Source organism: Aedes aegypti, chromosome 2 (genome assembly GCF_002204515.2).
Source record: "Aedes aegypti strain LVP_AGWG chromosome 2, AaegL5.0 Primary Assembly, whole genome shotgun sequence".
Classification (NCBI taxonomy): domain Eukaryota; kingdom Metazoa; phylum Arthropoda; class Insecta; order Diptera; family Culicidae; genus Aedes; species Aedes aegypti.
This window is the reverse complement of record NC_035108.1, coordinates 472,275,615-472,289,764: the sequence shown is the minus strand read 5'-3', so window position 1 is coordinate 472,289,764 and position 14,150 is coordinate 472,275,615. Positions and strand designations below refer to the sequence as shown.

General features: G+C 35.9%; 1 protein-coding gene across 1 annotated transcript in view; it reads right to left on the bottom strand.

The window, feature by feature from the left end:
* Positions 1-31: 31 nt before the first annotated feature.
* The window catches only part of LOC5567335 (major facilitator superfamily domain-containing protein 1), a 55,496-nt gene continuing 41,377 nt past the window's right edge, over positions 32-14,150 (bottom strand). The window contains exon 7 of the mRNA XM_001651709.2: positions 32-907. Within this exon, the coding sequence (XP_001651759.1) occupies positions 718-907 (190 nt within the window). The 3' untranslated portion in view covers positions 32-717. The remainder of the gene's footprint in view (positions 908-14,150) is intronic.

Genomic DNA, 14,150 nt, shown 5'->3' with positions numbered 1-14,150 from the left:
TTCACACTTAGGTTCTCTTTCTTTTTAGTTAAACAGTAAAATTTGGCAATCAGTACAATACTTCTTCATAGGCATATTTTGTTTGCTTTAGCTTATAGTTTATTAGTTTTTCCTTGCAGTGAGATATGTGTAAGTGGGAAATACTTTAAACCTTCCCGGAGTGAAATATGCTTTGCGTTACACCTAACGATTGATTTTAGAATATGAATAACCATATTTATACGCCTAACAAACCTGCACACTCACTGACCTGTGGAATAAGTCTTTCAAATGCACTCGTTTAGCCTTGAACTTCCTCATACGTAATAATTAGTTAACATTTAGACACATCGGTATCATATGTTCATAACTTTCTTAATTTGTGTGTAAAGTCTTTGTGTTGTTGTTCAACATTTTTACTAGTAAAAATCACCATTTATAAAACAAAAATATACACTTCGCAGATTCTTCGTACCTATCATCACTTCTTGGAATACTTTCTGACACGATGTTATCTTTCAATTGCATAACGTTTCTCACCTTCCTGTCCTAGTTTACATGCGATATCCGGAACCAACCGAACTTGGGATGGAAGCAAACTTTCCTCTAAATACAAGTGAACATAGAACATAATTACATACACGATGAACGCAAAACTTTGTCTAATCCTAAAAAATATATATAATGTAACGAACATAGATCACTTTCCCTAATACTATCCCCCTATCGTATCGAACTCTACTCGATCAGCGGTTCCGAATCGCTCTGATTGGCCCCGTCCAGAACGCGGCTCACGTAGCGATTGCGAATCGATTCCGGTGCCACCGCCGAATGCTGCTGCTGAGCCTCCTGCTGGTCGGCGTTGAGCGAACCCTCCGAACTGACCGGCTGGACACCCTCCAGCGTCTTGTTGGCTTCCTCGATACGGCTGAAAATGTGAATAGGGGAGAATTTGTGATTTTAAACATCGGAGTTTGCGCTTGACTCTGCCGCGAAGGAATCGAAACTTTCGCTAATGCCGGGCATCATTTCTTCAAGAGCTTCTAGGTCGAGCGAGGGTCTCTTCATGCTGGGGAGGGATCGAGAATGCTCATCAGCGTACAATATATAGGAAACGATTGGTCGTGTATTCAGATCCAAGCTCGAAAATTTATCTGAATTAGTTTAAGTAAATTATTTAAATAGTTAACTCTGTGACTGTAGAAACTGTCTTCTTTGCGGGACTGGGCAGATTTCCTTCCCATATTCCATTATACCAAAAGATCTACAGCAAACTAAATTTTAAAACGATTAGGTTTTATATATAGCATGCTTTGCCAGATGATCGGAAGGTTGGAGCAGTTCTATAACGAACATCTGAATAGTCTATTTGACGAGACGTTTCTAATTAGTTAATCGCTCATTTTTTTATTTTTTTTTTCGGTTTCCCAAAGAGGAAGTAAAAATACAAATTGTCAAAATGCTGTAATAAAGCCTCTGTTTATTTCCAATGGAATTGTAAAGATATAAAGATATAAGATTTTTGAACATTTCCACCGGTGCGAAGTTATTTCGGTGGGTCACAGATAGTATATTAGAACACGAGACCAGCTTTGAAGCTTTTGTATATATAAATAGTTGGGTTCTTCGTTCAATATTCTCATTCCTCCAAACTGGCATGGATGTTAATAAAGCTACTAGATATTTTTCGACTAGTAGCACAAAAACTTCTTCGCTCGTAATTATGTAAATTTATAATTTTTTACGACAATAAAGGTGTTCCTCGATAGCTACCAGGACCAGGATTTGGTAGAAGTTGGATGTTTCTGGGCGGCAGAATCCTATATTTTACAAAGTTTCAATTTATTCTGATCTTTCGGATCCACATTGTTGGGATGGGCCAATAATATTGAAATAAATCACACGTTTAGTATATAACTACACTCAAGTACATGACACTGAAGACGGCCTTACAGTTGAGGTCGAAATACGCGTATCTGTCAAATGATACAAACTCTAGTAGAATTAAATGGTGTAGTATTAAATTCGGTTTTTCATTTACTTATAGGTATTCCACTAAACAACTCGTAGATTTATTATCAGTCGAAATATACTAAAAGCGAGATTCAGAACCATTCAGGTTATGAATTACATGGGCAGTGCGTCATTGTTTAGGCTTTATAAGCAACAGACCTTTTCGGATTCGGATCAATGTTACCCCGTTTTTAGATACATGACAACTGACGGATTTGAAAACAGCACCAGAACAGAAACGGTTGGCTGCACGTGGATTTTTGAGAAAAAAAATTGGTATATACCACATTTTTTTTCTCAAAAATCCACGTGCAGCCAACCGTTTCTGTTCTGGTGCTGTTTTTAAATCCGTCAGTTGTCATGTATCTAAAAACGGGGTAACATTGATCCGAATAACCCTCCTCGTAAAAAAAATCAAATCAATATTTATCGTTGCAGCCTTTTCAATCGTTTTTGTATTCATAATATAATGAAAAATCAGGTTTTTACGAAAATTGTGTTTCGTTCATGTACGAATTTGTCGATTTTTCAAAGATCTTTTCTTTTAAGAACATTTTTATAGTTAGGGTAAGGCGGGAAAGATGCACAAATAACATTACTAGTGAATAAGAGGTTATCCAGCTGAAATATTGTTAGTGTTTTTGGGTGTGTCATCTAAGAATAGAAGAGATCCCTTAAATTTTCTACAATTGGAGCTTAAGTAGTCGCGCTGTTATATTTTGTATAACACAAGGGTAAAAACCTCGCGAAAACTGGAGGGGTATACAGTGCCCGTTCGTTCGGCAACACGACAAATATTTTCATGATGCCTAAATTTAATCATTCCAAAATTTAACGATTGTTTTTATTAAAACTTTTATCCCCGTAATCACGGTAATAATCAAATTTACCTATTTTGAATATGGTAAGTCACAAGAAGGCCCACAGAAACATTGAGATTGACAAGGTTTGTGACTGATCATGATCCATTTTTTGTGTACATGGATTTCCGTGTTGCCAAAATTGAACGGTAAAGTTGCCAAAAACAAATTGTGGCAGAATCGAAAGATACGATGAAAAGTATTCTCAGTATTCTTATGATCGTAACAAGTGCATACACTATCTCAGCAATCATTCTCCAGCTTGCTGCGTAAAAGACTATGTTGAAATTATACCGGGCAAAGGCTTGTAGTCCGAACTCACTGTTGCTAGGACCTAAAAATGGAAAAAACATGCTCTGTTTGCATCATACCGGGCAAACGCCTATTTGCTGTTTGCATGACACCGAATGGATGTTATGCACACCCTTCGGATATCGGAGACTTCGGCGGCCTTCTTCTTCTTCTTCTTTTCTGGCGTTACGTCCCCACTGGGACAGAGCCTGCTTCTCAGCTTAGTGTTCTTATGAGCACTTCCACAGTTATTAACTGAGAGCTTACTATGCCAATGACCATTTTTGCATGCGTATATCGTGTGGCAGGTACGAAGATACTCTATGCCCTGGGAAGTCGAGAAAATTTCCAACCCGGAAAGATCCTCGACCGGTGGGATTCGAACCCACGACCCTCAGCTTGGTCTTGCTGAATAGCTGCGCGTTTACCGCTACGGCTATTTGGGCCCCTTCTGCCGCCTTAAATGCTGTATCCTCAATATGGCTTCGCCTGTAAATTTTGCACTGTTTACTGACATGACTGCATTTTAAAAAGCATGGACTTTTTTCTCATATTCATGCTTTACTCTTTAGGTTTGTCATTTTCAACTCTAATTCGGCCCTCTGTGATACCTTTTGCGTTTCGGTTTTTTTTTTGTGATTCGCCCTTTTGTGATTCGGCCATCAAACATTCATCATATACATTGTATATTCAATATCTGATTCTACAATTTTTGGAATTCTCGAAAATATACATTGAAAATAAAAAGCTACTGCCAAGCTCCATTTATTGGTTCCTTGTGCAACTTCGATTATTCTAGCCAATCTCGCAGTAGCAATTACGAATTGTTCGGTCATCAATGCTCATGCTCATGTTCACGTATGTTTTACATCTGATGATTATATAAACTGTTTGCCTACAGCAGTTATTGCTATGGTTTGTACAAAATATGCGAGATAGTTTGTTCTCTCAACATACACATTTTACCTAGCATACCGTAAAACGAAGTATCTTTGATAACTCGGGCCTATAACTTACTAAACGAAATAACAAAATTCATGTAAATCATTTCAGTAAAACGAATACAAAAGTAAAGAGTATGACAATTCATGTCAAAGCTTTTTTTGTTGGAATTGAGAGTCTTTGAGGCTGTATTTATCAACTATTGAATATAAAGCCTCGCATATCAATATACTTTGAGAAACCTGTTTAAGTTATTGTAAAGAACTCAAGTAGGGTTCTAGTTTGCATTATTTTTGGTCAAAAATAAAAAAAAAATACTATAACTTTCCGTATAACACACCTTCACTAAAATATTTCATCAATTAGGGGCTGTCCATAAACAATATGTATTCTTTCTGAATTTTTTGACCACCCCTCTCAACTCGTGGATGGCCCATTACTCTAAATTGTGTTTACTGAGACTCCGACTCAAAACCTAGTTTCTTTCTGAGCTGAAATTCAGAGGACTGTTTTGTATAAGTTTTGGAAATATGATATTATTCTTTTCAAGGATAATTTAGTAGTTTACGTAACAAGTTGCAGAATCATGATTTTTACAGCACGAGTCGTACATTTGGATAATTACGACGAGTGCTGTAAAAATCGAGTTCTGCAACGAGTTACGTACATCATTTTTTTGCAATTTCGTAGAAGACCACTTAAGGGTACCAAAAACCATATCGGAATGCATTCACCATTGTTTTACAATCTCTGAAAAAATGTTGTGTAATAATTTATTACGCAACTCAAAACAGTTGCGCAATGAGAAAGCGTTGCATAATTAATCATTGCAGCACTAGTTTCAGGTACGTAATGACTATTGTTCCACTCCATAATCCAGTGCAGGGAAGAAGGCCGTTGAATGACAGATTGGCGTGATGAAACACAGCCTACTAAGATGAGAAATTGCACAAAATAATTTTTGATGAGTTATTTCGGGTTACTATTTTTTCCAATTTATTAGAATAACAAAAGACCGAATACAATCTAGCCTACCACAAAAGACCGAATACCCAGAAGTCGGCCTTCACTCAGAAATAAAAATAGTCACAGAATTACTAAAGTTTATACATTATTGACTATTTTCTATCTGCCTCTCTTTCATTCTGCTGGGAATTTTATTCCTATTTGTCAATTCGCCTGGGTTGAAACATCGCTAAGCTTCAATCCAGGCGAAATGACATTTAGTGTAGAAATTCACACCAGAATGAAAGAGAGGCAGATAGAAAATAGTCAATAATGTACAAACTTTAGTAATTCTGTGACTATTTTTATTTCTGAGTGAAGGCCGACTTCTGGGTATTCGGTCTTTTGTGGTAGGCTAGATTGTATTCGGTCTTTTGTTATTCGGCTTTCTGTGATAATCGCGGAAAAAGTTTTCCAATCTGAGAAAAAGAAATGATGAAAGTTTGTTGAGCGAAAAAAAAATCAAACCCTCGACCTGCTATAGGCCTTTTCATGTGACAGGTCCGTCTATGCATTTGTTTACATCGGTGGATGACCGGTGCTAACACGGGCCTGTCATTTTCATAGAAGAACTGTCAAAGAGCTTCCCGATCAGCTGATTTGAAACGTCTTGTGAATAGGCCTATAGATCGTTGCACGCCTGACCTAACCTCGAAACTTCATATAAAAAATATCTAAACAATTCCAGCAGTGAGTGTCAAAGAGCAGGACAGTCAATTGAGCGTGATGAAAGGGGGACAGAGAAGGAGAATTTTTCGTGACGTCACCATGCCCTCTTCTATCATACTTTTTACTGCAGACCATTGTGTAGTAGAAAAAAGCTGGGTATAAAACATGAGTCAAAAATTAACAGCGAAACATGCTTAGCAAATTTTTAGCGTACCTATTTCAAAATGAATTGAAGCAAGCTTAACTATCCGTTAAAAAAATGATACGATAGAAGTAAGGAGAAGAATAACCTCGTTGTAGGATTGTGATTGTTCATCGGAAAATCTCGCAGAGAGCGTTCACATGTTTGGGTCGATACCGTTGCTTTGGTGTAATACCCATAGAGAGCTAGAGGCCTGGCGTGACATTATCCAGAGATTCGGTCTCGGGTGATTAGCAATGGTGCCGTTGCTATTTATCGTATGGTATGCTATCATCGAGAGAAGGCATCTGTCCCTGAAAAAGGGATCCTATTGTGGTTTTCGATAGACTTTGAACAATTCCCATGATAAAATTCTTGTCAAATACTAAACAACTCATACACATGCTCCTACTTACACCCACTAATTGAAAATTTATCGAGATATTACAAAACAACTCCTAAACATTGAAAATTGAAAAAAAATCTTCAAAATCGTTGGTGTTAAGGATTCGAGACAAAATGTAGCATACACAGGGAAGTTATGAAAATTGTTAAATGTCCTCATTTTGAATCTCTAGGAGATGATCACCCTATTTAAAATTGGAATGTTTTCAAAAGCAACACAAAAATGAAAAGCGAATTCCGCATTCCGAGCGTATCTCCGCTGTGCGCAATTCACTCATTCGTTTTTGTTTACCACCGTTTGCACAAAACTGCGTACAGCCTCCTTTGCACAGAAAATGTGCTGCATAAAAAGAAGCCGATTTTGTGTGCTCGGCACTCATTTTTGAGCGGAGCAAGTTTGGCGTGTACTAGAAAACAATTGCACCGATGTGTTACATTTTTTTTCACAGTATACTTTCGAAAAGCGAATAACGAACAAAGCGACTAATGACCAAACCCGATACAGGTTCTTAAAATAGAAGAGTTTTTTAGAACTTGTGAAAAAATGATGCAGTAATATCGAAAACCAAACAAGTCAAACAACAAAATTTTATGCTGCTATTAGAGGGGTTCACTTCATGATCATGTCGCTGTCCGCACAGGACTTTGTGGAATATCGGATTATTCTGAAAATCTTGAGTATCGTGACTACTTTTAGCTTTACATACTTAGGGTCCGTCTATTGAAAACGTGGTCATCCATGGGGAAAAGGGTGCTTTAACGTATGACCAAGATCCATACAAATTTTAAAATTTGTGCGGACAAAAGACCAGGAGAGGGGACGTCGGGCGACTGAAAATCGAAAAAAGAAACGATCATGATAGATCCCGGATGATATTGAAATTGAAGAACATAAAAGTTTTATTAGAAGCTCGATGCATCTCGGTATGGTTACGTATCACGAGTCAAGATATGCAGAGATAAAAATAGAAGCGTTTTGACGGACGTACGTGAAATTATCGAATGATGGAAGCAGCACTTCGTTCAACACTGGAATGTCGCTGAGAGCCAAGACAGTGAAGGAACTGCCTGCGTTTTTTTAGCGGCCATTGAAACTCACTTCGAGGGGTGTTAAAAATACCATTCAAAAGCCCAAGCACAGTAAAGCTTATCAAGTTGGACCATTAAAAGCTAGCCATACGTCTGCACAACCAAACTCAAAAAATGCAGTAACTGAAAGCTAGCAGAAAATTTTCGTAGACCCCATATTAGAGTGGTTTAAAAACTCATTTTTTGCTCATTCGATTTAAAATCAAATTCTAAGCGTCCTCCCAATATTTGAGCTCATTCGGAGGAAAATTGAGACTGCACAAGCTCTTCAAAGTTTATATGGGAATCATTATGGGAAAAGCAAGCAAATCATTCAACCGGTCATAGTGTTTGCCCATGTGCTCTAGGGGATTAGAGCTACGTTCATACTGTGAGATACATTTATCAGCTACATCCAGGGCTGTTCAATGTCATGAATTTCACGTGACTTTGACATTTGAATATTGCTAATATCATCACTCCTAGTGGAAATTGTCATCGGAATATGTTTTTCCCGATTACCTTCTCCGAATTACTATTTGTTGCCAATATATGCTGATGCAATATTTCACATGCGAGGGTGCTATAAGCATTTGAACTTTTCCAAAATTTTGACATTTAACAGCACTGGCTACATCTTTGCCGAAGTATGTTTTCAAATCGGACGCCACGGTGCTCCCCTGACCGTTATTATCAGAAAAAAACTCCATCAAATCTGTGTTCACCAGTCGTTTTCTATGGCTAAGCTGCATGTCTGGGCAAAATTTAAAAAAAAAATCTTTGGGCCCGTTTTGCAGTTGCGCCCTTTTGATTGTCTAAGTCTATCAATTCAAAGGAAATCTGAGATATTTTAACGGATTTTCAATAGCCGTGATTCTCAGAAAAAATATATCATCAAAATTTGGTTCAAAGTTGGTTCGTTTAGTGATTTGTAACCTCTTGGTGGAGTTTTGAATGAGAAAATAGGCGAAATTTGAAGTTATGCCCTTTTTGAGGTGTTACCATTGAAAACACTAATTTTAAGAAAAATAATTAGGCATTCTAATACCGTTGAGCATGTTCAAATGTTTTCAATGACACAATGCACTCATATGCCACAAAAGTCTTTCACTATTAACTGATTTTCCATAGGCTCAAGTGCTGTAAGGCATTACGGAGCTAATTTCATCATTTAACCAAATTAGTTCTTGTAGCACATTTTTCTGAATAGGTTGGTGGGCCAATGTACTCACGATTCAGATTATTTGAAAAGCAACTGATTGCTACCTGTTGTATATCAAATTCAAAGCATACGTCAAATAATACTTAAAAAGTTAAGTTTTTGGTTATAGGTAGCAGTGTATGGAATACAATAAAATTAACGACGTAGAAAGCAGCGATTCAAAATGGAATAATATAATGCAAAGTTTATTTTTTTGTTTAATGGAATTCAAAATTGTAGCATTTACAGAGCTCAATATTAAATGTTTGTCTTTGTCAGTTTGAAAAACTTTGTGTAGCTTCCAAAGTATGATTTTTTTTCGTTCGTAAAGGGTCATAGCAGCTGGTGTGATTTTATTTCACAAGCACAGCTCGCGATAAAAAAAATAAAGTTTACATATAAATCTTCAGTTTGTGTAGGATTCAAACCATATTATGGTAGGTAGATCAGCAGGTAATCAACAGGGCCACAGAACAATTTACAATTTTCCGGTAACCAAAACTGAAATTTACGTAGAATCCATGAACAATTGCTGACAACAATCCATGACACAAGCTAGCTATATGTTTATCACATTTAATAAATCCTTTTAAAAATATACCCTTTAACTTTGAGATCCATTAGCCCGAATACCTGAAGACCATCACCGTGAGTTCCAGTTCCAAATGCATTACTTCGAATTCCATTATCACGGGATAATATCGTTCAAGGTAATAATATATCCGGGACAATAGCCTTCACCGTAACAGTGCGTTCAGTGTAATGTAACTCGGGATGAAGAAATTCCGGGAAATGAAATTCGGGGTTAAGAATCTTCTCAAGAGAGTTTTGATACTTAAGGAAGATATGTAACATTAAGCTCTGCAAGTGTTATGATTTTAAAATCAATGAAACCAAATAATAACGCATGTTTCTTACTTCTCTTAAGCGTATTTCAAGTACTGATGCTTTCTCTTAGCGAGTTAGCCTGAGAATGAGTAAATTGATGTATACATTTCTTTCACTATTGTATTTATCCAGGGCTCTTATGGGTTTGTGTAATCGAAAAGACCGGGAAACCCAAAGGAAATATTGTAGATTTGTGCAAAATCTGAATGTAGTAATGTATGCTACAAATGATCACAAAAGTATTGACAGTGGTATAGATTTCCATAGTTTAGCCAAAGTCCATTACTAAACGATTGAACTTCAAGCTCTAGCGCAGTACAAAGTTAGCCGGAACAGCTGAAGGGGTCACTAGTTGGGCTATAACAATATTTTTTGAATAATAATAATGTCACAAAAATGGCTCCGTAATGCCTTAAAGCGCTTGAGCCTTGGAAAAAATGATCATATTGATCATATGATCATTGAAATTATTTGAACATGCTTATCAGTATTAGAATGCCTAATCAATCTATTTGAAATCATTGTTTTCAATGATTACACCTCAAAAAGGGTGTAACTTCAAATTTCGCCTATTTTCTCATTCAAAACTCCACCAAGAGGTTACAAATCACTAAACAAACCAACTTTGAACCAAATTTTGATGGTATATTTCTTCTGATAATCACGGCCAATGAAAATCCGTTCAAATATCTCAGATTTCCTTTGAATTAGTAGATTTATACAATAAAAAGGGCGTAACTGCAAAACGGGCCCTACGATTTTTTTGAATTTTTGCCCAGACATGCAGCTTAGCTATAGAAAACGACTGGTGAGCACAGATTTTATGGAGATTTTTTTCTGATAATAACGGTCAGGGGAGCATCGTGGACGCCTCATTAATTAGTTATTGATTTTTATATGAGTTGTAAAACTTTGGCTATAATAATTGGGCTGTTCAGCAGGCATCACTGGATATATGCAGTAAAACATAGTAGCCATTATTTGTGCATGCTATCTTTCACGCCAAATGCAGCAATGTTGCCTGTTCAGAATATAAAAGAGCACTGTAGAAGAGTTTGCGATTAGATATAAATCAATAACTAATTACTGAGTAGTCCGATTTGAAAACAATCTTCGGCAAAGTTGTAGCTAATAAATGTATCTCACAGGTGATAAATGAACGTAGCTCTAATCCCTAAAAGCACATAGTCAAACACTATAGCCGGTTGAATGATTTGCTTGCTTTTCCATAGTAATTCCCATATTAACTTTGAAGAATTTGATCTTGAATCGAATGAGCGGTGTGGAGCAAAAACGATATTTTGAACCAGTCTACCCCATATATTTTGATAATTTGTAGATATTTTGAACGACATTGTGTTGAGCAATACACCGAAGAGAAGGTGTAGATTGCAACGATTTTGGCAATCAACAGAGTAAAATGATGGCGTTAGTCAGAATGGGAGAAGATCAAAACTAATTAAAAACGGACAACGTGGTTTATGGACGAACTCAAGACTAATGTAAACGCGGTTGTATGATATAGGTACCGTAAAGTGCCCTAATTCAGCGCAGTGCCTAATTCCGCGCATTTCATACAAAATTATTTATATATGGAAATACACATTAATATTTCAACAACTTTTAATGCTATTCGAGGCTACTTTGATTTAGCATAAGTTTGAATCACAAATAAAAGCAAATAAGGCATTTTTTCGCGGCATAAAAAATAATTAGTGAAGGCCCGTTGGAGTAGACGTCATTTTTCTAATTTTCTTTGCGTCCGTGCTAAGACTGTAGAACAACAACAAACGCGATTTCTTTATCAAAAATAATTCATTTTTTATGCAATATTCCATGCAACTACTTGCTACGGATATGTTCCATGCTGCTTCTATGAAATCTTACCAAATATTACCATAATTATTGAGTTTTATTCAAAAAAGTATTGCGCGGAATTAGGCTACGTCTTTTTTCCATAATGCCCTAATTCCGCGCACTGTTCTTCGTATAACAACAGACAAGTAAAACATGTTATATACGTGTTCACATCTGTCTATTTCTCTGAAAAGTAACTTCATGCATACATACGTTTCATGTACAAGCGGAATATAGAGAACACCCACTTAGGCAGCGTCCATAAATAAGGAGTGTATCGAAAAGTAGTCGCAAACATTCAAAACGGTATATCTCAGAGCATAGTTCATATTTTTAAAAGCTTTTTGCACGCAAGTCTTCATCATGTCATCAAATATTAAAGCAGCTAAAAAAATATTGAATAATATGCAGTCCCAATATAAATACATCAAGGTTTATGAAGCATGGAAAATAAAATCTTGCACAAAATTACATTTTTGAAGTGTCTTCTGAAGATTCGATAATTTGTATTGAACAAAATGTATATCAAACAAAATAGGACGAAAAGCTTAATCTATCGGAAAATATGTTTACTTCACACAGCACGTAAAGAGAAATTCATAAAATAAATTATTGCTCTTAAAAAGCTCAATTATTGGAACAAGGTCGGTTTTAGAAAGTCACTTTTTTTAATCAACTTCTGAAGCTCTGTCATATACAGCGGTAATTATATAAGATACCGTGGGGCAAGTGGGTAATGGATTTCGCATAGTTGGGATTCTTCATATTCTAGAGACTTTAAATTAAAACAAATGAGGTCGTGTATATTTTTTAGCTTGACTCCCACCAAATATAATCAGTATGCTGAAATTCATTTTTATGTAAAATTGAAGAAAAAAGTACAGAAAAAGTTTTTGAAAAACGTCTCTTTACTTTTCACTTGCCGCACAAGTGGGGCAAGTGAAAAGTTTATCGTTTTGAACAATACATTCAAAAACTAACAGTTATATTCACGATTTATATTACCTTTGATATTTGTTAAGGCGTCCCAATGAACAATAACATAAGTAACATGTAAACAAAGAAAATTTTACTCTTGTTACTTGAATTTTCTTCTGTTAAGTTATGTTTGTTGAAATGATTTGACAACACTATAACTGCAACATTTCCAATGTTAGTTCATCATGGGACCGCAATTGCATTTCTGCTCTGTAGAATTTCCACCGCTCGTTATTTGTTTTTAAGAAAATCGCATATGACATCGGATAAATCTTCGGGAGAAATCAAACGGAATCCTTCAATGAAGTATTTGGAAACTTTCTTATGTGGATAGACCTATACCCCATTTTTATGTTTTGAACTAGCTTTACATAGACATTCCACGAGATGTCCGTGCGTTCTCTTATATTGGAATATTTCAATCAACGTCTTCCTTTTAATCGGCTGTCCGAAGTAAACATAATCATATCGTAATATTTGGCAACCTTATTTTAGAGAAGTTCCATGATTTGGCTATGATAATAGCTTTTAACGCTTTGAGTATAATGTTTCTTGAATTATCAGCACGTTCTGTTGTTCTATGATAACTGCGAACCTTGTATATTTATAGCTACCTAAAGAGAAAACACAAATTCAATCTCTAATGAGAAACTTTTCACTTGCCCCACGTGATAAGAAAATTGATTGTGTTTCAATTCAGTTATTTTTAGGTCTATGTCGAATTAATTCTAAAACTTTTTTTATTTCAGTTTAATACTGTCAGAGGGGACAACTTAAAGTGGTACAGAAAATTATTTTCCGCAACTTTTTTCCGCTGAAAATATTAAAATAAGATTGCACGCCGCCAACTTGTTACGGAGTTATATTTAACAGGTTAACAATCTTTCGCTCTATTGTGCAATAATGGCTCAAAAATCTCAGAAATCTCTTACCTATCGTAATGTTCTCAATGGCCTCAAGGGTTTACGCATGAGTTTAAAACGTTAATTCTCGTATTTAGTAAAATATACCAATTATTTTCACTTACCCCATTTACCCACTTGCCCCGCGGTACCTTAGAGTAACATATTTTGTTTACGTTACTTCATAAATATGCAAAGAAACTTTTCCAATCAAAAAAACAATTTTTCATTTGTTACAATCGTTCGATATTACCATGAATGAAAAAATCAAAAAAACGAGGTCCTTAAAAATCGACTTTTTTCGATTTTTGTATTTGCTCTCAAATGCTTGTTAATGAATTTTTCAAAATATTTTTTACACTATGTCCTGAGAATTGTGGCACAGAATATACTAGCATAAACAAAACCATTTTTTCTTAAAATTTAACACATTTATTAACATATCAATTTTTCCAGAGGTTTGCAAGATTTTCATCGACATCTGTTAGTAATTTGCAAAATTATCATGCAAAATGCCACTTTATTGAAACAATATCACCGAATCATCATTTTTAAATACATTGTAAAGCATTTGTGATCAAAAAATTGTTTGTAGATTCAACCCATTATTTTTGAGACCGTTTTGAAAGTTTGCGACTACTTTTCGATACACTCCTTAACGTAGTATTTTTTGACCAATTTTTGACACCCCCTCCCCCTTCGTAGCCTTTTTTCCACACTTAATACATGGTTCGTAGCAAAATCGTAGACTTCCCCCTCCCTCTAAAATGCTACGTCATTTATGGACGGTCCCTTAAAGGGAAAAATACTACGTGGTTTATGCACAGCCCCAAAAAAATAGTCTATACATCCGTGCGCACAAAATTGACTTAGCATAATGAACCACACATAACATTGCCAATGTACACTTG